The sequence below is a fragment of the Aquarana catesbeiana genome, linkage group LG03 (assembly GCF_042186555.1).
Source record: "Aquarana catesbeiana isolate 2022-GZ linkage group LG03, ASM4218655v1, whole genome shotgun sequence".
Taxonomy (NCBI): Eukaryota; Metazoa; Chordata; class Amphibia; order Anura; family Ranidae; genus Aquarana; species Aquarana catesbeiana.
Window position 1 is genome coordinate 17,171,227 of NC_133326.1, and position 24,045 is coordinate 17,195,271.

General features: G+C 43.2%; 1 protein-coding gene across 2 annotated transcripts in view; it reads right to left on the reverse strand.

The window, feature by feature from the left end:
• Positions 1-1,521: 1,521 nt before the first annotated feature.
• The window catches only part of LOC141131244 (gonadotropin-releasing hormone II receptor-like), a 90,090-nt gene continuing 67,566 nt past the window's right edge, over positions 1,522-24,045 (reverse strand). For both annotated transcript variants that reach the window (XM_073618329.1, XM_073618328.1), the window contains one exon: positions 1,522-5,981. In XM_073618329.1, coding sequence (XP_073474430.1) covers positions 5,578-5,981 — 404 coding nt within the window. In that variant the 3' untranslated portion in view covers positions 1,522-5,577. The remainder of the gene's footprint in view (positions 5,982-24,045) is intronic.

The window sequence follows — 24,045 nt, forward strand, 5'->3', positions numbered from 1 at the left end:
AAGTGACTTCAAATTTCATTCCATGCACCAAAGAGATAAAAAAAAAAAAAAAAAAGCAAACATTTGTACATGCACGAATGTAATAAACGTAATTCACAGAGAAGGCCAGAAAGGTTATGTGTGTGTGTATATATAGAACAGTATCTAGAAAATGTTCTGTGGAGAACTGTGATAAGGTTCAGGTAATTACTCTAATTGGACTCTCACAGAAAAGTGCGCATTTCCAGAGCCAGGCTCACCTATGAGAGCTACCATAGAAAAGTAAAAAGCTTCTTTCCCGATATCTTGTTATTAGTAGATTTTCCTCCTTTTACCTACATTAAGCGGATACATATGTTTTCTTGTTCATGAGATGGCCACCTATTCAACTTACGTTATAAAAACAAACTAAATAAAATAAAAAATTTGCCATTGCCTGCTTATACCCTGATATGTAGAAAAAGATGATCCGCACTCCGGTTGTTGCTCTTAAAATTTCTTCATTTTATTGAATAGCCACAGTGAACAAACGCAGTTTAAATCAGTTGACACATTTCAGCCTATAAGGCCTTAGTCATAAGCACTATGGTGATTATGTCAGGGCTGGGCTCAGCCCTTCCTTCTCTGAGCTGGCCGCTCAGCTGTCGGCTGATTGCCAGCTCCCATCTCTCTCCATAGTTACCCAGCTGTTGTTGATTCTGCTCGTCAGTCCTGCCTACTTAAAGTTGTCCAGCTCACTTGATCTCTGCCTTCGCCTTTGTCAACATCACAGAGACTTTCTCCTGCGTTCCTGTTGAAGACTTGCTCGGCTGACGTTCCTTCTGGCTCCTGATCCTGCTTGCTGTACTACTACGTTTATCTCTGGCTCTCTGACATTTGCTTGGCTGACTACCTGATCCGGTTACTGAACTCTGGCTTGTTTTGACTCTGTTTACCTTATTATTATTATTATTATTATTAAACAAGTGATTTAACTTTACTTCTGTCTTGGTCTGATTCATGGTTCCTGATAGGTTATTACTAAGGCCTTATAGGCTGAAACGCGTCAACTGACTTAATCTGCATTTGTTCACTGTGGCTATTCAATAAAATAAAGACATTTTAAGAGCAACAACCGGAGTGCGGATCATTTTTTCTACATTACTCTACTCAGTCAGCGACTGTGGATCGAGCACCTGGGAGCCCTGCTATCTATGTGGTGTATGGGTAGTAGCACTGACTTTTCTGTTTATACTTTATACCCTGATATACAGTAGGTGACAGTGATGGCTGGTGCTCAATATTGGGGGGGAGGGGCAGCAAACACACCTTCCCTCCCTCACTCGTACCGCTGACACCCCACCCCCAGTGGGAGACGAATGGGAAGATAGGGGTTTAGAGGCCTTACCGTGAGGAGGAAGATGACATGGATATCCATGGTAGGGTCGCTGTTCCTCTAGGAGGATCTAGGAAGAGCCGGGGATTCTCCTCCCAGCCGTACAGGAAATGGGCCCGGGAACCCGATTGGCCGGGAGTCAGGACTCCCTGGCCAATTGGGTCTAGGGACCCGCTTCCTGATTCCTCTATCTATCCATTATTATACATGTGCTTCTACTGTGGAGGCATTCAAAATTTATAGCGTTAGGACTGCAGATAATAGTGGGGTGCCATGAAATGGCTCTGCAGCTTACGAATGTATTTGTAAATGTGTGCAAACTAAACCCCTGTTTTGTAACGCATACTGTTAGACAGGATAATTTGGTTTGTTGCAGGCTGGTCGGTAGGTTAAGCTAGGAATCTTCTTTGGTTTTGTTTGACATGCATCGCCTATCCATGTGCTCTTTGCTGCAAAGGCCAGTTATAGGTGGGGGCAGTGGCAATTTGATTGTACTTCTCTAAATGCTGAAAATAGAACATCTGCAGCCCCTCCTGGCCATACAGCCTGTGTCTCCTGTGTTCCTATTGTGCAAGCAACCTTTCCATTTTGCAGCCATGACTCTGCTCCTGTTAAAAGGCTAAGCCTGCAACCTTCCAAGGTTCCCAACTAGCTCATAGGAGATGACTTCAGTAGTAGCTGGCGGCTTGTGTTGCGAGAATGACAGCAGCACCATCACTCACAAAAACACAAGCTGACAACAGCACACTCCAAAAGCTACTATGTTAGTCTCTCTCAGACAAACTCTAGTGTGTGTGCTATCGGCTTGTGTTTTTGTAAAAAAGGTCGCTGCTTCCAAGCCGCTGTCATTCGCATATCTCAAGTCCACCAGCAAACTAGCTGGAGGCTGCATGCTCAGTCTTTTAACAGTAGTAGAGCAGGCATTACTGCAGAATGTGAAAAGGGGTGCGGGAGGTTGTGAGCTTAGTTATATTGTCAGGTTGACAAAAAGACACAAGCCATCTAGGTTGTAGTTCAGCCAATTTTCTATCCTTTTATCTGGATAAACAGAGTAGAAGAGGCACAGATTGAATGGCAAGAAGGGCTGCCGTTTTGGAGCTGTGGCTTCAGTGCCGCCTGTACTTCCCTCATAGAAATGCCCATAATTTGGGCTTCTGCCTGGGGTTGAGCTACAGCCAGCACTGATAGTAATAAACTGTCAGGCTTGTCCAGCATCTGGATTTTGGCTGAGCTGCGATCTCCCTGTCTGACTCTCCACCTGCAGGGTGATTGCTGCAGACATAGCCTCTGGGTGGAGTCCAAACCTGTTTTAAGCCTGCCAAGCCCTTAATGTCATGCTTGTGATACTGTTTGCAACATGTGCTTCCAGCTCCCTGTTTATCTTCCTTTTTCCTGTGCCTTGACCTTACGTTTGCCTGATCCCTGCCCTGCCAGCTAATATGGATTTCCTTGTTATTGACCTTGGATTGGACTTTGAACTACTCTTTGAACTCTGCCTGCCTATTGACCACAGATTTGATCCTGACTACTCTCTGAACATTGCCTGCCTTGAACCCGGTCTGCCTTTAGACCACTCGGCCTGACTGCCAACCGCAGCCTGTTTACTGTGCTTAGGGAACTTCTATAGGTGAACAACACAGAGCCAGCTATAGTGTCTGACCACCTATGTCAGGAGTAGACGTGGCATAAACATGGCATGTTGTTGACAAACTGCAGCTAAATCTAACGGGGAAAAGTGCTACGTGCACTGGGTCCTGTGGTGGGGTTTTACATTCCTTTTTAAATTTAGGTGATAGCTCTTGATTACATTGTAAATTGGGCAGGGGGAAGGTGGAGATATTGATTCCTGAGATGTCAGGAAAACCAGCTAGTTGCTAGCACAATACCTTTACTTTAATGTCTGTAACCCCAGCATTACCTGGAAAAATTTTCCACCAAAATGGCTTTGCAAATTAATACTTTCTGATGGTTGCATACCCTTAGTATAGACATGTTCTCTTCCTATGTGTTTAAATTCCAGGACGTCCGTGATAGGTCCCCCCGGGCACTGGGTATTGGGAATGGGGGGCATGCATCTTCTTCACCACCTGGAAATGGTGACAAGGTGGGTGGTGCCCTGGCTTACCAAAGTAAGACACATGTGCTGCTGACCGCTACCTAGACCTGCTTTTAGTTTAGGATTTCATTTTCTCCCACAGGTTTGATTCATATATAGCATGTTAAAGACATCTTCTGGTTCCCTCTCATTTCAACTTAACCTGGAGACCCACAGGCACTCTACTAACATCATTTTTAATTTTACCTGGTGTGTGGATTCAGGCATAGGGTCCAATGTTGAACCTATCCTGAGTTATGGTGTCCACTTTCTACTGTCTTCTTCCTCTGTTGTGCTACAAATTACCAGTAAACTGATAGCTTTAATATTGTCTTACCCCCAACGATGAACAACTGATATACTTCTATAGATCCTTTTTAAAGTGATGCAGACAGGAATAGCTACGCCTTCCAAGATGGGCAGATTTAAGATGGCCCTTACACAAGTCAACAATAGTAAATTTCAAAGTTGAAGGAACTGGGCAGAAAATTGTTACCTGAATAATGACGGCATCCAATCAGATGCAGTCGTTGTTTGGGTATTCAAGCATGTAGGCAGATGCAGTCTAATTTCTCCACTGCAGATAGCACTCAACCGCAGCGGCAGTGCAGAGGGGGAGAAAGCCAAGAGGAACATGGTTCCTCTATGGTTTCCTGGTCACTGGGGCAACGATCTGGTTGGATTCTGATGACCCATGCGACTCTGGTGACCATCTTGGGTCAGGCAGAGTCTATTTGAGGCACTGGTTCCTGGGTTTGGCGTGCATTTAGCGTGTGGATAGTGTAAGAACAGGTCACCCGTCTGTCAGGGACAGTATTACTGGTAGAGAATAGTTCCATATAAGTAGGGAAAGCTAAGGGATCTGCCACTCTTCCTGGAAACCTCCCCACCTGAGCTCAGACCAGCCAGTCTGCATTCCACCCTCCAAAGACAGACGCTGTCAGCTTGGCTGAGATCTGCTTTGCTACATGTTGCTGTCATCCATGAGTGTTCCTGGTTGGCCTGCCTTCCACCGGGCTTGTTGTGAACTGTTATATTTTTACTTCAATACAAGTTCTTTCTATTGCATCTGGACTGAGTTTGCGTTACTGCGGCCGTACCATGCTGCACCCATCCACAAGCAGTCACGCGTGCTGCTGCTGTCTGAATGCAATGCCAGCAGTGTAGATTTCTGATGCTGTTTAGCATAGATGGGGGAATTAATTTTTCTCTATGAGCCTGTGGAACAGAACAAGATAAATCGAAGTGTGTATAGCTAGCCTTTGACACCAACAGTTTGAGACTAGAGAATTACGGTAATTAGCAACCTGAGAACTTTTCTTACCCAATAAAGGATGTAACAAGACCTGATAAAATATACACTATATTGTGAAACGTATTGGGACACCTGCCTTTACAGGCATATGAACTTTAATCCATAGGGTACCATATGGAGTTGGCCCACCCATTGCAGTTATAACAGCTTCAACTCTTCTTGGAAGGCTGTCAACAAGGTTTAGGAGTGTGTCTATGGGAACGTTTGACCATTCTTCCAGAAGGTGAGGTCAGGCACTGATGTCCCAAGAAAGCCTGGCTGGCAGTCTCCGCTCTAATTCATCCCAAAGGTAAGCTATCAGGTTGAGGTTAGAACTCTGTGCAGGCCAGTCAAGTTCCTCCACCCTAAACTAGCTCATCCATGTCTTTATGGAACTTGTTTCGTGCACTGGTGCGCAGTCATGTTGGAACAGGAAGGGGCCATCCCCAAACTGTTCCCACAAAGTTGGGAGCATGAAATTGTCTAAAACGTCTTGGTATGCTGACACCTTAGGAGTTCCCTTCACTGGAACTAAGGGGCCAAGCCCAACCCCTTAAAAAACAACCACGCACCATAATCTCCCCTCCACTAATTCCCATAGACACAATCCTAAACCTTGTGGACAGCCTTCCCAGAACAGTTGAAGCTGTTATAGCTGCAAAGGGTGGGGCAACTCAATATTGAACCCTACGGACTAAGACTGGGATGCCATTAAAGTGCATGTGCGTGTAAAGGCAGACGCCCCAATACTTTTGACAATATAGTGTATCTCTTATGTTTTTTGGATTTTAAGGACAGCTGCACAGTGAAACTTTAAAGTGGGCAAAACTGGTTTCAAAAGACAGACTGTACTGTGGTGGCCGTAGTTGTTGGCCCATCCATGGAGGTAAAGTCTTTGATGTTCATCTCAGAGTCTGCAAGTGGCTTGCTGTTCTTGGCTTTCCTTGTCAGCAGACCTCCGAGTCTCCTGAGCCATGTGCGCAAATCCTCTTTAAATGAAGGGGTGTATAATCCATAAACGAGAGGGTCTGTGCAGGTGTGAAGGAGGCCAAAGAGAAACAGGCTGTGGTGGACATACTCGGGAGTCAGGTAGATCATCTCTGGCTGGAACCAGTACCATATTCCTAACAGATAATAGGGGGTCCAGCAAACCATGAAGGATACCACAATAACCAGCGTCATCTTCAGCGTCTTTAGCCGTGCTTTGGAGATGAGGTCATTCTTACTCCTTGCAAGCTCTGGAAAATTTTAAAAGACACATCAATTATAAAGTGTTTGCAGGTCACTGCCTAAATCACCCAGGGGGACTCAGCTGCAGACAAATACATTCACCATTGCTCCAAATGAATAAAATCCCACCACATGTTTAATATTTTACAGAACAGGTGCTTTGCAACATGACTGAAGACTACACTATGTAATGCTGTTATTCTCATGTTTAAAATTTAATTCAATGACAGCTGATCACGGAAGTAAACAGAAGCCCGTTATCGACATTTATTCTCCTCACGATCAGCGTGAGTAGAGAAGACAGAAGCCTACCGGCTTCTGTTACAGGGACATTAGTCCCCTCAGTGCGCATCAGTGCTGCTAATCAGTGCAAACCAGTGCCCCTTATCAGTGCCCACCAGTGCCACCTATAAGTACCCACCAGTACTGCCAATCAGTGCCACCTATCAGGGCCTCATCATCAGTGCCCATCAGTGCTACCTATCAGTGCCACCTCTCAGTGCCAACTATCAGAGCCCATCATTGCCACCTATCAGTGCCACCTCATCAGTGCTGCCTCATCAGTGCCGCCTCATCAGTGCCCACCAGTGCCGCCTCATCAGTGCTGCCTCATCAGTGCCCATCAGTGCAGACTATCAGTGCCCATCACTGCAGCCTCATCAGTGCACACCAATGACTAAGAATAATTACCTGTTTGCAAAATTTTCCAACAAACTATGAAAAAAATTGTTTTTTTTTTCAAAATTTTCGGTCTTTTTTTGTTTCTTTAGAAAAAAATTAAAAACCCAGTAGTGATTAAATACCACCAAAAGAAAGTTCTATTTGTGTGAAAAAAAATATAAAGGGCAGGAAGGGGGTATAAATGCCCAGTAAGCAAGTTGTTCAATTATTGTACCTCCACTATCCATTTTTTGGATTTGGACATTAGAATTCAGGATGGCAGGTTTATTACATCTACCTATTTTAAGGATACAGACAGAAATGGCTACATAGGGACAGATAGTTGTCATCATAATTCTTGGCTCGGATCTGTCCCTATGAGCCTATTCCTGAGATTGAGGAGAAATTGCTCCCTTCAAGATGATTATATGAGGGAAGTGGAGTTTCGTAAAGCTCGCCTCCTCCAGAAGGGTTATGCAGCTAATGAACTTGATTTGATCATTGCTGATGTTGGCTCAAGGGAAAGAGAAGAATTGTTAAAACCTAAGATTAGGAACAACAATGATGCTTTCCCTTGCCGTTTTTCATTTTTTACTACCTATTAAAACCAGCATTTCTCCATTAAAAAGATCTTCAAAAAACACTGGAATGTTTTGAAAAATTACAGAATACTAGGTCCAATACTTCCTGAACACCCTAGAGTTACTTATAGAGGTGCCCCCCTCTCAGACTCCAGGTAGCTCCTAACATAATCAAACCCCCAATCAGACCAAGCTTTTTTGGGGACTTCAAAGGTAACTATTTGTGTAGAAAGTGTGAGGTTTGCCATAACAATTGTCATAGGGAGAGAAAGTATCTCTCTTTTGGACTCAAATTTTACTGGTCAAAAATATAGATTCAATTCCTTTATTACATGTTCGACCAAGAATGTGGTCTATTTGATCACGTGTCCTTGGGGTCTACATTATGTAGGTCGCACTATTCACAAATTAGAGATCAGACTCAAAGGGCAAAGTCTTTTTGAATCAAAACATTATGCATTATGCCATGGTAAAAGCCTGAAGGGTACCTCTTTCATGGCTGTAGATAAGTTTAACCCCCATTGGAGAGGTAGTCACACCAGGAGAGAGATCTCTAAAATGGAGACTTGGTGGATTTTTGGTTTAAAATCTTATAGACCATATGGCCTGAACATAGAATGGGATGTCAATGCCTTCATAAACAATAGTTGAGCTCCTAGGCTGTTTTCATTATTTTTTATTAATATTTTTTTAAATTTATCTTTGCACTTTTAATAATTGTTGTAGTGTTTGTTTCCAACCACAAGGCAGCACTAGTTTTAGTCCTGATTGTCCCTTGAAAAGGCCTCTCATGAATTTTAAATCATTATCAATGTTTTTTAAAATGTTTTAGGAAAGTTGTTTATATATATACATAAATATATATCTATATCTATCTATCTGTCTATCTATCTATATATATAGATATATATCTATCTATATATATAGATATATAGCTATATATATCTACATATATATAGAAATATATATCTAGATATAGATATAGATATAGATATCTATATCCAGATATAGATATAGATATATAGATATATAGATTTGTTTCCATATGGCCCGGTTTTCTATTTTCAAGTCCAGTTCTAGAAATCAGAACAGTGAAGTATTTCCTAGTTCCTGTTTGTGATTTCCTTTGTATGACTGTCGTGAGTGGGCTGGATTGTTTACATTCCTGCAGCTTTTGCTCACTTCTGGTTGTGATGTGACATCACTTCCGGTGGATGTGGTTCCACTGTCGGCGGCTGACATTAAGGTTTGAAACACAAGGAAGAATAGGTGTTTGTACTTCGCCCTCCTGCCTATATATAGAGGAAGTGACAATCTCCTAACCACGTCCCTGACGGCGTTCCTTATTGGACGAAACGCCACGTAGGGTGGAGCCCGGAGATGTGACGTCACAACACTACACGTGCTGACCACGGCCATTTTGTTGGTTGGAAACAAATGTTAACCAAGGACTTTTTGTGTTCCAGAAATGCTTGTTTTAATTCTCCAAATGTGAGTACCCTGTATGCTTTTTACTTAATAAAATCATCTTAAATTAACATACTACAGTATGAGGAGCTGCTTCTTTTTTATCCTACATATGAACCTGTGGATTCACTCCGTGTTATGACCCTATGAGATTCAGCTGTCTGATACCAGAGTAGAGTCGTGCTCTAGTGGATATATTATGCTTATCTGACTACCTATAACCTAGTGATCCATTTTCTGCGGTAAGAGGCCTGGTGTGTTGGTGTGCGGTGGAGGATTTCATACTTTCATACTATTTGCATATCTTTATACATTTTGTTAAATTATTGTTGCCCATACATAAATTTTCAATAAAATTATTCAATGCAAGGGTTTTTTGTGAATATTTTTTAAACGGCTCTATTTTTTTTTAAGCAAAATTATTAGAATAATTCACTTGTTGTTAAAAATAATATCTGTAATCAGAAAAAGGAAAGATGAAATCTGGTTGGTTATTATGGTTTGGCAAATCATCCACTGCTTTTTGCACTGCTCATGGCATCCAAGATGTGATAGTGCTACACCTTATCATATCAGAAGGGGTTAAATGTAACGCAGGGTTCTCAATGGTGCAGGTTCAGGGGCTCCAAGATGGCTAGTCTGAGTGAAGAAAACAGTTTTTATGGTTTTCGGCAGCACTGGTAACTCCTGGATTGGGTACTGGAGTCCAGAGACTTCAGAGTCTCGGAAGGAATAAAGTCTCTGGATTCCAGAACCCGGTTGTGGAGTTACTAATACTGGAGGCCCTCAACCTGCACCATTGAAAACCCTGTGTGACATATACCCCTTCTGATACCACGACAAGGCATAGCACTGTCACAATGCACAGAATATGATTGTCATTGGTTTCAGTCAGCCTCCATATATATGACTTAGTAGCTAGCAACTTATATTTCTCCAAAATGACCTAGAAATTAGCTTAGTTGGATTTTTGTTTTATAGACTGTCTTTATTTTCTACAAAATAAGGTAAGTGCCATGGGTGTTTGGGTGTTTTCCCATTTCCTACACCACAGTCTGAGAGCAGAGCACAATATACCATGGCTGCAGATCACTAATGGAAATTCCAGGCAATATGTAAAATCGATAAGTCGATAAGTTACCAATGCCATCCAGAATATGTTGCGACTATGCTAATGTCTTATTGTGTATTCAATGTACCTTAACCCTTTTGCTGCCTGAGCCGTTTTTGCATTTTTAGCATACTTGCTTAAAGAAGAATTGCTGCAAAGGAGAGAAACGCAAAATTTCAGTAAAAAATACGCTAAAGTTAATTTTAGAGCACAAAAAAGGCAATAAATTACCCAATTTTTTGGTAAAATATGAGGTAAAAAAGATGGGGATGCACTGAGTGAATAGATACCCAACATGTCAAACCCTAAAATTTACGTGTGCCCGTGAAATGCCAACAAACTTCAGTTCCCTATATTTTCTAGACACATGCAATTTGTTTAGTCCGAATTAATTTTTTAACAAATTTCAACAAACTGTTTAACGAAAAAAATGTGTAAATTCGAGTTTCGTCAGCAACGTCTGACGTCATCAGGAGTCACGTGGTGGAGAATTAGTTCCCCATCTCTTGTGTCAGTGGAAGCAATGGTACCCCCCTGCTGGTGCCAGTGGAAGGAGCAGTCCCCCAAGAGCCAGATAAAGGAAAGCAAAGGGCCACATTTGGGCCACGGGACACAATTTGGAGTCCCCTGGACAAGAGTGTATATTTAGGTAAAGTAGATACTGAGCAATGCCTGGTCCTCTTTTCTGTTCTCCAAAGTGGAGAAAGAACTCCCCCTTACGGGACTTTAATGGCCCAAATAGTAGTACACAAGAAATTATATAAAAAAAATATACAGAGTTTATTATAATATAAATATAGATACAATTAATCGGCAAGTGGCTAATGACATGATAATTGCATACACATGGCAAATATAGAAAAAAGAAGCTCTAGAAGGGTCCAAGGGCTACCGTGATGAGAATCACCAGGGCAGAACATACAGACCGCACTCAACGCGTTTCAGAAATGTCCTTCTTCAGGGGGGGGTAAAGCAGTTTTGCTTCTATATTTAGAATCAAACAAAACATGAATAATAATAAATAACATGAACAGGTAAACATATGTATAAACATATCTACAAGATATACAGCCATTGGTTGTTCAGAAAGGAACATCAGAATAAAGGTGTATATAAATAAATAAACACTTTCATGTTGCCCAAATAGATACAAGTACATGTTATAGCCACAGAACAACCAGCGAGACCAGCAAATAGGTGAAGCACACCCACAAGGGGCGGCAAAGTACTTAAAAATACTTTTTTATGTGTAGCTGAGTGGGTCCTCGTGGTCTATTTAGACAAATAAATAAAGAGGGGCGTGTGTATAGCAAAGTGTACCAAAGAATTTATATTTATTATTATAGTATATACATACAGAAAGCCTATATATACAGCATCTCACAAAAATGAGTACACCCCTCACATTTTTGCAAATATTTTATTATATCTTTTCATGTGACAACACTGAAGAAATTACACTTTGCTACAATGTAAAGTAGTGAGTGTACAGCTTGTATAAGTGTAAATTTGCTGTTCCCTCAAAATAACTCAATACACAGCCATTAATATCTAAACCACTGGCAACAAAAGTAAGTACACCCCTAAGTGAAAATGTTCACATTGGGACCAATTAACCATTTTCCTTACCCAGTGTCATGTAACTCATTAGTGTTACAAGGTATCAGGTGTGAATGGGGAGCAGGTGTGTTAAATTTGGTGTTATCGCTCTCACTCTCTCATACTGGTCACTGGAAGTTTACATGGCACCTCATGGCACAGAACTCTCTGAGGATCTGAAAAAAATAATTGTTTCTCTACATAAAGATGTCCTAGGCTATAAGAAGTTTGCCAAGACCCTGAAACTGAGCTGCAGCAAGGTGGCCAAGATCATACAGTGGTTTAAAAGGACAGGTTCCACTCAGAACAGGCCTCGCCATGGTCGACCAAAGAAGTTGAGTGCATGTGCTCAGCATCATATCCAGAGGTTGTCTTTGGGAAATAGACGTATGAGTGCTGCCAGCATTGCTGCAGAGGTTGAAGTGGTGGGTGGTCAGCATGTCAGTGCTCAGACCATACGTCGCACACTGCATCAAATTGGTCTGCATGGCTGTCGTCCTAGAAGGAAGCCTCTTCTAAAGATGATGCACAAAAAAGCCCACAAACAGTTTACTGAAGACAAGCAGACTAAGGACATGGATTACTGGAGCCATGTCCTGTGGTCTGATAAGACCAAGATAAACTTATTTGGTTCAGATGGTGACAAGCGTGTGTGGCGACAACCAGGTGAGAAGTACAAAGACAAGTGTGTCTTGTCTACAGTCAAGCATGGTGGCGGGAGTGTCATGGTCTGGGGCTGCATGAGTGCTGCCGGCACTGGGGAGCTTCAGTTCATTGAGGGAACCATGAATGCCAACATGTACTGTGACATACTGAAGCAGAGCATGATCCCCTCCCTTTGGAGACTGGACCGCAGAGCAGTATTCCAACGTGATAAAGACCCCAAACACACCTCCAAGAAGACCACTGCCTTGCTAAAGAAGCTGAGGGTAAAGGTGATGGACTGGCCAAGCATGTCTCCAGACCTAAACCCTATTGAGCATCTGTGGGGCATCCTCAAACAGAAGGTGGAGGAGCGCAAGGTCTCTAACATCCACCAGCTCCGTGATGTCGTCATGGAGGAGGGGAAGAGGACTCCAGTGACAACCTGTGAAGCTCTGGTGACCTCCATGCCCAAGAGGGTTAAGGCAGTGCTGGAAAATAATGGTGGCCACACAAAATATTGACACTTTGGGCCCAATTTGGACATTTTCACTTAGGGGGTGTACTCCCTTTTGTTGCCAGCGGTTTAGACATTAATGGCTGTGTGTTGAGTTATTTTGAGGGGACAGCAAATTTACACTGTTATACAAGCTGTACACTCACTACTTTACATTGTAGCAAAGTGTCATTTCTTCAGTGTTGTCACATGAAAAGATAGAATAAAATATTTACAAAAATGTGAGGGGTGCACTCACTTTTGTGAGATGCTGTATATATATATATATATATATATATACACATATGCGTATCAAAAGGCCATAATATATAAAATACTGTATATCGTCCATGGCTGCATGCCGTTAGCCCGGGGACCAGTTTGAAGCGCATGTCGCACTCATGTGGCGTCATCACTCCGCGGCATGCGCTCTCATTTGTGACATCAGCCTCAATACACGCTGCTCTGGCGCGGCGCTGTGCGACTCTATTAGCGGCCCTTTAGTCTGAGATTTTCATCAGCTGCTGGCGGCGGGTTGTGCATGTGACAGTGATTGGCCACCTGTACCGGATATGCACTATAAAGGGAATGATGCAGCCCTCTGCACTCTGCTCTTCTTCCATCTCCAGGCAACATCTATGCTGTGTGTCCCCTTTTGGGGAGCGAACCGCATTGGCTAATCGTTTTCTTTTTTTTTCCAAGTGACCAGGTAATTTTTGTTCTTGGTTGGGGGGTCTGCTTTCTATTCCCCCTCTTTTTTGTTTTCTTTTTTTTAAATACCATTGAACAAAAGTAATCTTTCTGCTATGGATAATAGTCCTAGCAATCTTCTCCCTCTTCTTTTAAAAAAATGCACATCCATGGACGATATATATTATATATCAAGGTCTGTGGACACGCATATATATATATATATATATATATATATATATATATATATATATTATATATATATATATGCTTTCTGTATGTATATACTATAATAATAAATATACATTCTTTGGTACACTTTGCTATACACACTCCCCTCTCTATTTCTTTGTCTAAATAGACCACGAGGACCCTCTCAGCTTCACAAAAAAGTATTTTTAAGTACTTTACTGCCCCTTGTGGGTGTGCTTCACCTATTTGCTGGTCACACTGGTTGTTCACTGCCGTTTTTGCACCTCTGGAGGCTCTTGGCCGCACCGTTTGGATCCTGGTTGGGACATGACTGTCTGGCTTTTACAAAATCGCTCTGTGGCTGTAACATGTACTTGTATCTATTTGGGCCACATGCAAGTGTTTATTTATTTATATACACCTTTATTCTGATGTTCCTTTCTGAACAACCAATGGCTGTATATCTTGTAGAAATGTTTATACATATGTTTGCCTGTGTTATTTATTATTTATTCATTTTTTTTTTGTTTCTAACTATAGAAGCAAAACTGCTTTACACCTCCCTGAAGAAGGAAATTTCTGGAACGCGTCAGATGTGGTCCGTATGTTCTGCCGTGGTGATTCTCATCACGGTAGCCCTTGGACCCATCTAGAGCTTCTTTTTTCTATGTTTGCCATGTGTATGGAATTATCATGTCATTAGCCACTTACTGATCAATTGTATCTATATTTATATCAAAATAAATACATTTTAAATGTAATTTTTTTTTTTTATATATAATTTAATAGTGTACTACTATTTGGGCCATTAAAGTCCCATAAGGGGGCGTTCTTTCTCCACTTTCTAGACTTGTTGGGATGTAGGCCCAGTTTATTGGTCAACCATACCGCCCTTTCTTCTTTGTACCTTTGTACCTCTTTTCTATCCTCCAACATGTGTTGCAATTAGATTTGTAGCTCTTCATCAAATGGAAAGGCATTTATAAAAAGCTTTTTTGCTGCACCTCCCGAGGAAAGACTCTCAGCAATAAGCCATTATCTCTCATGTCGTTTGCTATAAAATAAATGAGATTTGCAAGCTTTCACTGAGCATGGCATTGAAGGGCTGTCATAAGCCCAATTAACAGACTTTCTTTACATGAAAAAGCCGCTGGGAGTGCGTGGACATTGGATGGCAGCAGGGAAGACAAGCCATACATTGTGTGGGATAATACGAGAGGATTTTCAGATCCCCACTCCCAGACATTGACCTCTTATATTATATTGCTATTATATTATATTAAATTATATTGACCTTCATATTGCTTACTGCAGTTGTTATCCGGTGATATGTTCTGCAGTACGGCATTCAGTAAACTCAGAGTATATAACAATACAATGAGCATAAAAGAATTGAAAAAATAGGATACAAAAGTAGGCATAACTTTTCTATTATTATTATTATACAGGATTTATAAAGCGCCAACAGTTTGTACAGCACTGTGCAGCATGAGGGCAGACAGTACAGTTACAATTCAATTCATAACGGGAGGAATATCAGAGGATGAACTCCCGAAGAACTGGCAAACCTTTCAACACTCAACATGGTCAGGCTAAATGTTTGTGGAAATGTGCAGATGCTGTGTGCGGGTGCTTGGGCACGTGCCCGTACGCATGCGCATGCACGTGCATTTGCGCTTGGCTGTGCACCAGGGCGCACGCAAATTGTCACAGATCCTGGCGCCCAATGGCCTTCTTTGTTGCTGTATTCTTGTACTTCCCGTTGCCGACCCGGCTTGATCTTAGACCAGTTTTGGCTTCTCTCCTGGCTCTGATCCCGACTTGTTTACATGGACTTCGCTTACTGCCTGCTTATTGTGTATGACCTCAGCTTGATCTTGACTTTGCTTCTGCTCTTGTTCCTGACTGACATCCTGTGTATGACCCTGGTTTTGGCTCCTGACTCCTGTGCCACTCATCTGTCAAGATCCGCCAGGGCATCAAGAGCGACACCTGTCTCACTGGTATCTCTACACAGTCAAGACTTTACCTTCACTTCAGGTATGTGACAAGGAATCAGAGAGCCCTGCTCATTAGAGCTTACAATCTTAAAGGGAGGGCCAAGTGATACAAAAGGTAGCAATTGTGGGGGATGAGGCGGAATAGGCTTCTCTGAAGATAAGGGTTTTCAAGGATCACCTAAAAGTGGACAGAGTTGGAGATAGTCGGACAGATTGGAGTAGGAAGTTCCATAGAATGGAAGAGACTTGGGAGAGGTCCTGGAGGTCCTACGAAGAGAATGGTTTGTTTGGTATTTTGACACTAGCGCTTAGCGATGTAGCTGGGGGCAGAGTTGTGGATGGCTTTGTAAGTTGTTAGTATTTTGAATCAAATTTGTTGGGTGAGCAGAAGCCAATGGAGGGATTGGCAGAGAGGGTTGGCAAATACTGAATGGTTGTTAAAGTGGATGAGTCTGGAAGCAGCATCCATGATGGACTGAAGGAAGGATAGCCTATATAAAAGTACATCCCATGAGGAGGGAGTTGCCGTAGTCGAGGTTATAGAAGACCAGGGAGTCAATTAGAAGCTTTGCGGTGCCATCGATTAGGAAGGGCCATATTTGGGAGATGTTGCAGAGATTGAGGCAGCAAAATTTGGACAGTGATTGGATGTGGTGCCGAAAGGATAGTTCAGAGTGCAGGATTACACCTAGGACCTTGGCACGGGGATGGGTTGATAGTTGTGCCATCGATCTTGACAGAGAAGTCAGGGGAAGGGGCATGTGGTTCTATTACTTACATAGGTCATTCAAATTTCACATGTTGGTAAAGTAAAGTAGACTTCCTCGATAGTAACTCTTCTTCATCTTCTTTTTCATTGTAGGTAAACAATAGATTCCGAGCAGAAGCAACGTGCTCTCTTTGAGGTCCTTGAGTTCTTGATGAAGGAGGGGTGCAGGCTGTCCAGCATCCACAGAAGGCTACAGAATGTTTACACAGATGACACCTTTGACAAGAGTCACCAATGACGAGACATTGCTCTTGTCTATGGTGTCATCACTACAAACATTTTGTAGCCTTCTGTGGATGTTGGACAGTCTTCACCCCTCCTTTGTCAAGAACGCAATAATGACACATTGCTTCAGCTTAGAATCCATTATTTACCTGCAATGAAAAAGAAGAGTTACCATACAGAGGAAGAATTACTTTACCAACATGTGAAATTTGAATGACCTACCCTGTTTCCCCGAAAATAAGACCTAGCGTGATTGTCAGTGATGGCTGCAATATAAGCCCTACCCCTCAAATAAGCCCTACCCTGTTTCCCTGAAAATAAGCCCTACCCTGAAAATAAGACCTACAAGGACTTTAACTGGGGCTTATTTGGGGGGTAGGGCTTATATTGCAGCCATCACCGACAATCACGCTAGGTCTTATTTTCGGGGAAACGGGGTATATAAGTCAATAAAGTTATGCCCCTTTTTTATTACTTTCGATACAACCCTCATAGATTTACCCCAAACAGATGACCCCATCTGGGGGGATCTCCATTTCTTTTAGGCCTTGTATAATAGGCAGTATTTCCAAGAGATGGAGATCTTCCCCTGGAAATCCCAGCAAAATGCTAGGAATTAGCAAAATTTTGAATTTTAGATTCCCAGACATCTAGTTGAAAATCAGGGGATTTATGCAAAATGTTACCATTTGGGTGAAATGCATTGAAGTCATTTGAGATGGTTTTTGGTGGTTATATAAAATGCAATTGGTTTTACATAGCTCCTGGGGTTTACAGAAGCTTCTTTCAACTATCCTTGACTTGATTCTTTTGCCCAAACAGCTCCTCTTAAGCCTCGCTATTTGCATTTAGGTTAAAAGAAAAATAGAATAAAAGTAAAGTAAAAGTACACAAGTAACAAAAATAACGATTAAATATACAAAAACTTGGAAAAAATATAGATACTGTACAAAGAATACTAAATGAAACCCTTCTTCTTCATACCTTAGCCTCCATTCACCACATGTACTGTATTCCACTGGAGCTAAACACACTATGATTTTTGTACCTATCTTATGTTCATCTGCTGTGATCTGCACACGTTTTTGGATTATATAGTTACATAGTAGGTAAGGTTGAATAAACACAATAGTCCATCCAGTTCAACTTGTGTAGGTGCACATGTGTCAGTGTCGATAATCATTGTCCCATATCCCTGTATGATGCTTTCTTTAAGATGCACATCCAAGAGTCTTTTAAAAATATCAATACTCCCCGCAGCCACCACCAATTTCGTAAGAGAGTTCCACATCCTTATTGCCTTGACAGTGAAAAACCCCCCTACACAGTTTAAGCTTAAACCGCTGCTCCTCCAATCTCATTGTGTGGCCCCGTGTCCTCTTACACTCCCTGAGACTAGATAATTTTTTACTATTCTAGCTATTTAGCTTTCTACGATCTGCAAAATGTCATTTGGATCGATTCACTATCTGCCAAGCTACTGAGGTTGTAAGTGAAGCTATCTTACCATGACTTGATCAGTTATAGAGATTACGTTTTCGGTGCTTAGATTGCAGAAGCAGAACAAGTAAGAAAACTACACTATATTGTCAACAGTATTGGGACGCCTGCCTATTAGGGATGAGCCGAACACCCCCCTGTTCGGTTCGCACCAGAACATGCGAACAGGAAAAAAGTTCGTTCGAACACGCGAACACCGTTAAAGTCTATGGGACACGAACATGAATAAACAAAAGTGCTAATTTTAAAGGCTAATATGCAAGTTATTGTCATAAAAAGTGTTTGGGGACCTGGGTCCTGCCCCAGGGGACATGGATCAATGCAAAAAAAAGTTTTAAAAACGGCCGTTTTTTTAGGAGCAGTGATTTTAATAATGCTTAAAGTTAAACAATAAAAGTGTAATATCCCTTTAAATTTCGTACCTGGGGGGGTGTCTATAGTATGCCTGTAAAGGGGCGCATGTTTCCCGTGTTTAGAACAGTCTGACAGCAAAATGACATTTTGAAGGAAAAAACTCATTTAAAACTACCCGCGGCTATTGCATTGCCGACAATACACATAGAAGTTCATTGATAAAAACTGCATGGGAGTTCCCCAAAGGGGAACCCCGAACCAAAGCGTAAAAAAAAAAAATGACGTGGGAGTCCCCCTAAATTCCATACCAGGCCCTTCAGGTCTGATATGGATATTAAGGGGAACCCCGGCCAAAATTAAAAAAAAAAATGACGTGGGGTTCCCCCTAAATTCCATACCAGACCCTTCAGGTCTGGTATGGATTTTAAGGGGATCCCCGCGCCAAAAAAAAAAAAAAAACGGCGTGGGGTCCCCCCAAAAATCCATACCAGACCCTTATCCGAGCACGCAACCTGGCAGGCCGCAGGAAAAGAGGGGGGGACGAGAGTGCGGCCCCCCCCCTTCCTGAACCGTACCAGGCCACATGCCCTCAACATTGGGAGGGTGCTTTGGGGTAGCCCCCCAAAACACCTTGTCCCCATGTTGATGAGGACAAGGGCCTCATCCCCACAACCCTGGCCGGTGGTTGTGGGGGTCTGCGGGCGGGGGGCTTATCGGAATCTGGAAGCCCCCTTTAACAAGGGGACCCCCAGATCCCGCTCCCCCCCCTGTGTGAAATGGTAAGGGGGTACTTACCCCTACCATTTCACTAAAAAACTGTCAAAAATGTTAAAAATGACAAGAGACAGTTTTTGACAATTCCTTTATTTAAATACTTCTTCTTTCTTCTATCTTCCTTCATCTTCTGGCTCTTCTGGTTCTTCCTCCGGTGTTCTCGTCCAGCATCTCCTCCGCGGCGTCTTCTATCTTCTTCTCCTCGGGCCGCTCCGCACCCATGCTGGCATGGAGGGAGGCTCCCGCTGTGCGATGGCGCTCCTCGTCTGACAGTTCTTAAATAACGGGGGGCGGGGCCACCCGGTGACCCCGCCCCCCTCTGACGCACGGTGACTTGACGGGACTTCCCTGTGACGTCACGGGGAATGCCACAGGGAAGTCCTGTCATGTCCCGTGCGTCAGAGGGGGGCGGGGTCACCGGGTGGCCCCGCCCCCCGTTATTTAAGAACTGTCAGACGAGGAGCGCCGTCACACAGCGGGAGCCTCCCTCCATGCCAGCATGGATGCGGAGCGGCCCGGAGAAGAGAATGAAGAAGAGAAGAAGAGAAGAAGGAAGAAAAGAAGAGCGGGAGCCTCCCCACCATGCCATGGGTGCGGAGCGGCCCGAGGAGAAGATAGAAGACGCCGCGGAGGAGATGCTGGACGAGAACGCCGGAGGAAGAACCAGAAGAGCCAGAAGAACCAGAAGAACCAGAAGATGAAGGAAGATAGAAGAAAGAAGAAGTATTTAAATAAAGGAATTGTCAAAAACTGTCTCTTGTCATTTTTAACATTTTTGACAGTTTTTTAGTGAAATGGTAGGGGTAAGTACCCCCTTACCATTTCACACAGGGGGGGGCGGGATCTGGGGGTCCCCTTGTTAAAGGGGGCTTCCAGATTCCGATAAGCCCCCCGCCCGCAGACCCCCACAACCACCGGCCAGGGTTGTGGGGATGAGGCCCTTGTCCTCATCAACATGGGGACAAGGTGTTTTGGGAGGCTACCCCAAAGCACCCTCCCAATGTTGAGGGCATGTGGCCTGGTACGGTTCAGGAGGGGGGGGCGCACTCTCGTCCCCCCCTCTTTTCCTGCGGCCTGCCAGGTTGCGTGCTCGGATAAGGGTCTGGTATGGATTTTTGGGGGGACCCCACGCCGTTTTTTAGGGGGAACCCCACGTCATTTTTTTTTTTAAATTTTGGCCGGGGTTCCCCTTAATATCCATATCAGACCTGAAGGGCCTGGTATGGAATTTAGGGGGACTCCCACGTCATTTTTTTTTTTTTAATTTTGGTTCGGGGTTCCCCTTTGGGGAATTCCCATGCCGTTTTTATCAATGAACTTCTATGTGTATTGTCGGCAATGCAATAGCCGCGGGTAGTTTTAAATGAGTTTTTTTCTTCAAAATGTCATTTTGCTGTCAGACTGTTCTAAACACAGGAAACATGCGCCCCTTTACAGGCATACTATAGACACCCCCCAGGTACGAAATTTAAAGGGATATTACACTTTTATTGTTTGACTTTATAAATAAACTTAATTGCGCTAGCAGTGAAAAAATTGGAAAGTGCTTAAGAGACACAATGTGTATGTGAATCCCACCCAAAATAACAATAAGTGTATAGAATCCTTATTCAGAAATACAAAAAATATGTGTTAAAAAGTCAGTAATCATAGACCGAAAACACTTATAATCAGTCCATAATAAAATGAATTGTATTGGATAAAAAGAAAAAAGAAAAAAGTCCGCTTAATATGTTTCATCACCAAGCATTAAGGACTGATGAGCCGAAGTACTTCTTATCAGATGTACATTGATTGCAGAAAGAAGAGTAATAGGTGTGCGCTTACCCCAAATGTTGGACCTCCACTGTGGCAAGGTCTTATGGGCTTGCAGATTTCACCCTCTGCGGGGACAAGATGTTGATCTCCAGGTCTTGGCAGCGTATACCGCCGACTTCCGTGTGGTCTGGATAGCCCAACTGCTCCAACATCAGAGGGGGGACTCAGGAATGGAAGAGCCCATATACAAGAAAAAAAGTATAAGGAGAAGAAACTCCAATAGTGTGATAACGTTTAGGGTTTTATTGGTTAAAATAAACCACAAGTAAATATTAAAAGATTCCAGTAAAAAAGTAGAAGACGTCACGTATGACGAAACATGTAGGGCGTGGCCTCGCAGTGCTTGCCATCACGTGTTCCGAAGTGTTTATTTGCACGGGCGTTCTACCTTTGATTATGCCGGCTTTTTTATGATACTACTTTTTTACTGGAATCTTTTAATATTTACTTGTGGTTTATTTTAACCAATAAAACCCTAAACGTTATCACACTATTGGAGTTTCTTCTCCTTATACTTTTTTTCTTGTATATGGGCTCTTCCATTCCTGAGTCCCCCCTCTGATGTTGGAGCAGTTGGGCTATCCAGACCACACGGAAGTCGGCGGTATACGCTGCCAAGACCTGGAGATCAACATCTTGTCCCCGCAGAGGGTGAAATCTGCAAGCCCATAAGACCTTGCCACAGTGGAGGTCCAACATTTGGGGTAAGCGCACACCTATTACTCTTCTTTCTGCAATCAATGTACATCTGATAAGAAGTACTTCGGCTCATCAGTCCTTAATGCTTGGTGATGAAACATATTAAGCGGACTTTTTTCTTTTTTCTTTTTATCCAATACAATTCATTTTATTATGGACTGATTATAAGTGTTTTCGGTCTATGATTACTGACTTTTTAACACATATTTTTTGTATTTCTGAATAAGGATTCTATACACTTATTGTTATTTTGGGTGGGATTCACATACACATTGTGTCTCTTAAGCACTTTCCAATTTTTTCACTGCTAGCGCAATTAAGTTTATTTATATGTTTACTACTTCATAGATATTTGGAGTTTTATTTGCAGCTGCACTTTTTGTACATATATATTTTCCTATTACGTATTGCTCATTAGCGCAAGTTGATTCCACCATTTTCATTGTTTGACTTTAAGCATTGTTAAAATCACTGCTCCTGAAAAAACGGCCGTTTTTAAAACTTTTTTTTGCATTGATCCATGTCCCCTGGGGCAGGACCTGGGTCCCCAAACACTTTTTATGACAACAACTTGCATATTAGCCTTTAAAATTAGCACTTTTGATTTCTCCCATAGACTTTTAAAGGGTGTTCCGCGGCATTCGAATTTGCCGCGAACACCCCAAATTGTTCGCTGTTCGGCGAACTTGCGAACAGCCAATGTTCGAGTCGAACATGAGTTCGACTCGAACTCGAAGCTCATCCCTACTGCCTATATATGCACATGAACTTTAATGGCATCCCAGTCTTAGTCCGTAGGGTTCAATATTGAGTTGGCTCTCCCTTTGCAGCTATAACAGCTTCAACTCTTCTGGGAAGGCCGTCCACAAGGTTTAGGAGTGTGTCTATGGGAATGTTTGACCATTCTTCCAGAAGCGCATTTGTGAGGTCAGGCCCTGATGTTGGACGAGAAGACTTGGCTTGAAGTCTCCGCTCGAATTCATCCCAAAGGTGTTCTATCGGGTTGAGGTCAGGACTCTGTGCAGGCCAGTCAAGTTCCTTCACCCCAAACTCGCTCATCCATGTCTTTATCGCCGAGATGCGCGCCCGATCGCCGCGATGCACGCCCCCGTGGGTGCACGGTGGCTGTTATCCTGCCGGACGTCATATGATGCCCAGTCACGATAACTGAACCACCGCCCGGCCGTCATTCTGCTATAGGCCGGGCGGGAAGCGGTTAAACTTCTATATTTAATGCTAGTTCTATAACAAACACACTGCAATAGCAACATTACTGGTGATTGATTCTCAACCCCATTTGGCTTGAGTGATCAAGAGAGTTAATTATCTTTACGACCCTAGTCTGCGTCTGTGGCTGGTCTGGTATTGGCCATCTCCTCTCCCATATTCAGTGTCTCAAATCAAACTCTATAATGACCAACTGAGAAATGCATGCCTGCTCAGTCTCCCTATAAATTTAAAGCAGCTTATGGGGAGGCGCAGACACCATGGCTCTTTCCTGAGTGGCTCTGTCACGAGTGATGCCCAGTGTCACCGCCACAGTTTAACGAAAGCAGGATAACTAAAGCTGGATGAAGATACAAGAACTCTGCTACACTCTGAAAGATGACAAGCAAACCAGCATTTAACATTTTATTTTATATGAAGCCAGAGCCCCACTCTCTATCCACTAACATACTCCTTCTACTCTTCCTTCTCACATCGGTGTCTTCTATCCTCAAATTATCCTTACTCCACCCCTCCTCTCTACCCTGCAGCACGCACATTCCACCCCCACTCCTACCCTCTCCCTACTACTGCAACCATCATCTCCTGCATTTGCTGCACCCACATGCTGACATAAACTCCAGGGCCACTAGACACGTGCGCTCATGCACATTCCACTCCCATCTTGCCTTCCTCACCCTCCTTCTTCTCTTAGTCTCAGGTGACATCTCTCCTAATCCTGATCTGCCATTTTCCAACTGCAAACCACATATCCAAAACCCCTCCTCCGGCAACCGCCACAATTCACTCAGTTTAATTTCTATCCCCCTGCTTCCTCAAAGCAGCCCAATCTCATGCGCCCTTTGGAACGCCCGCTCTATCTGTAACAAGCTAACATCTGTGCATGACCTTCATCTCTCATGGCTTTAACATACTCGCCATAACTGAAACCTGGCTTCAGAACTTTGACTCAGCTTCTCCTGCTGCCCTCGCCCATGGTGGCCTCCATTGGACTCACCCCCCCCAGACCCAATAGACAGAAAGGAGGTGAAGTTGGAATCCTTCTAGCCCCACAAAGCACCTTCCAAGTCCTTCCTATCCATCCCTCTCTGCTTTCGAGATGCACTGTATTCGTCTGTTTTCCCCGATTTCTCTGAGGATTGCAGCAATTTATCGGCCTCCTGGACCGGTATTGTCACGTACCAGGCTGGAGGCTGAGGTGACAAGAGGGCTCCCCTTGTGGCTGAGTGCAGAGTACCCCTGGAGTTGGAGACAGAGGGTGCTATACC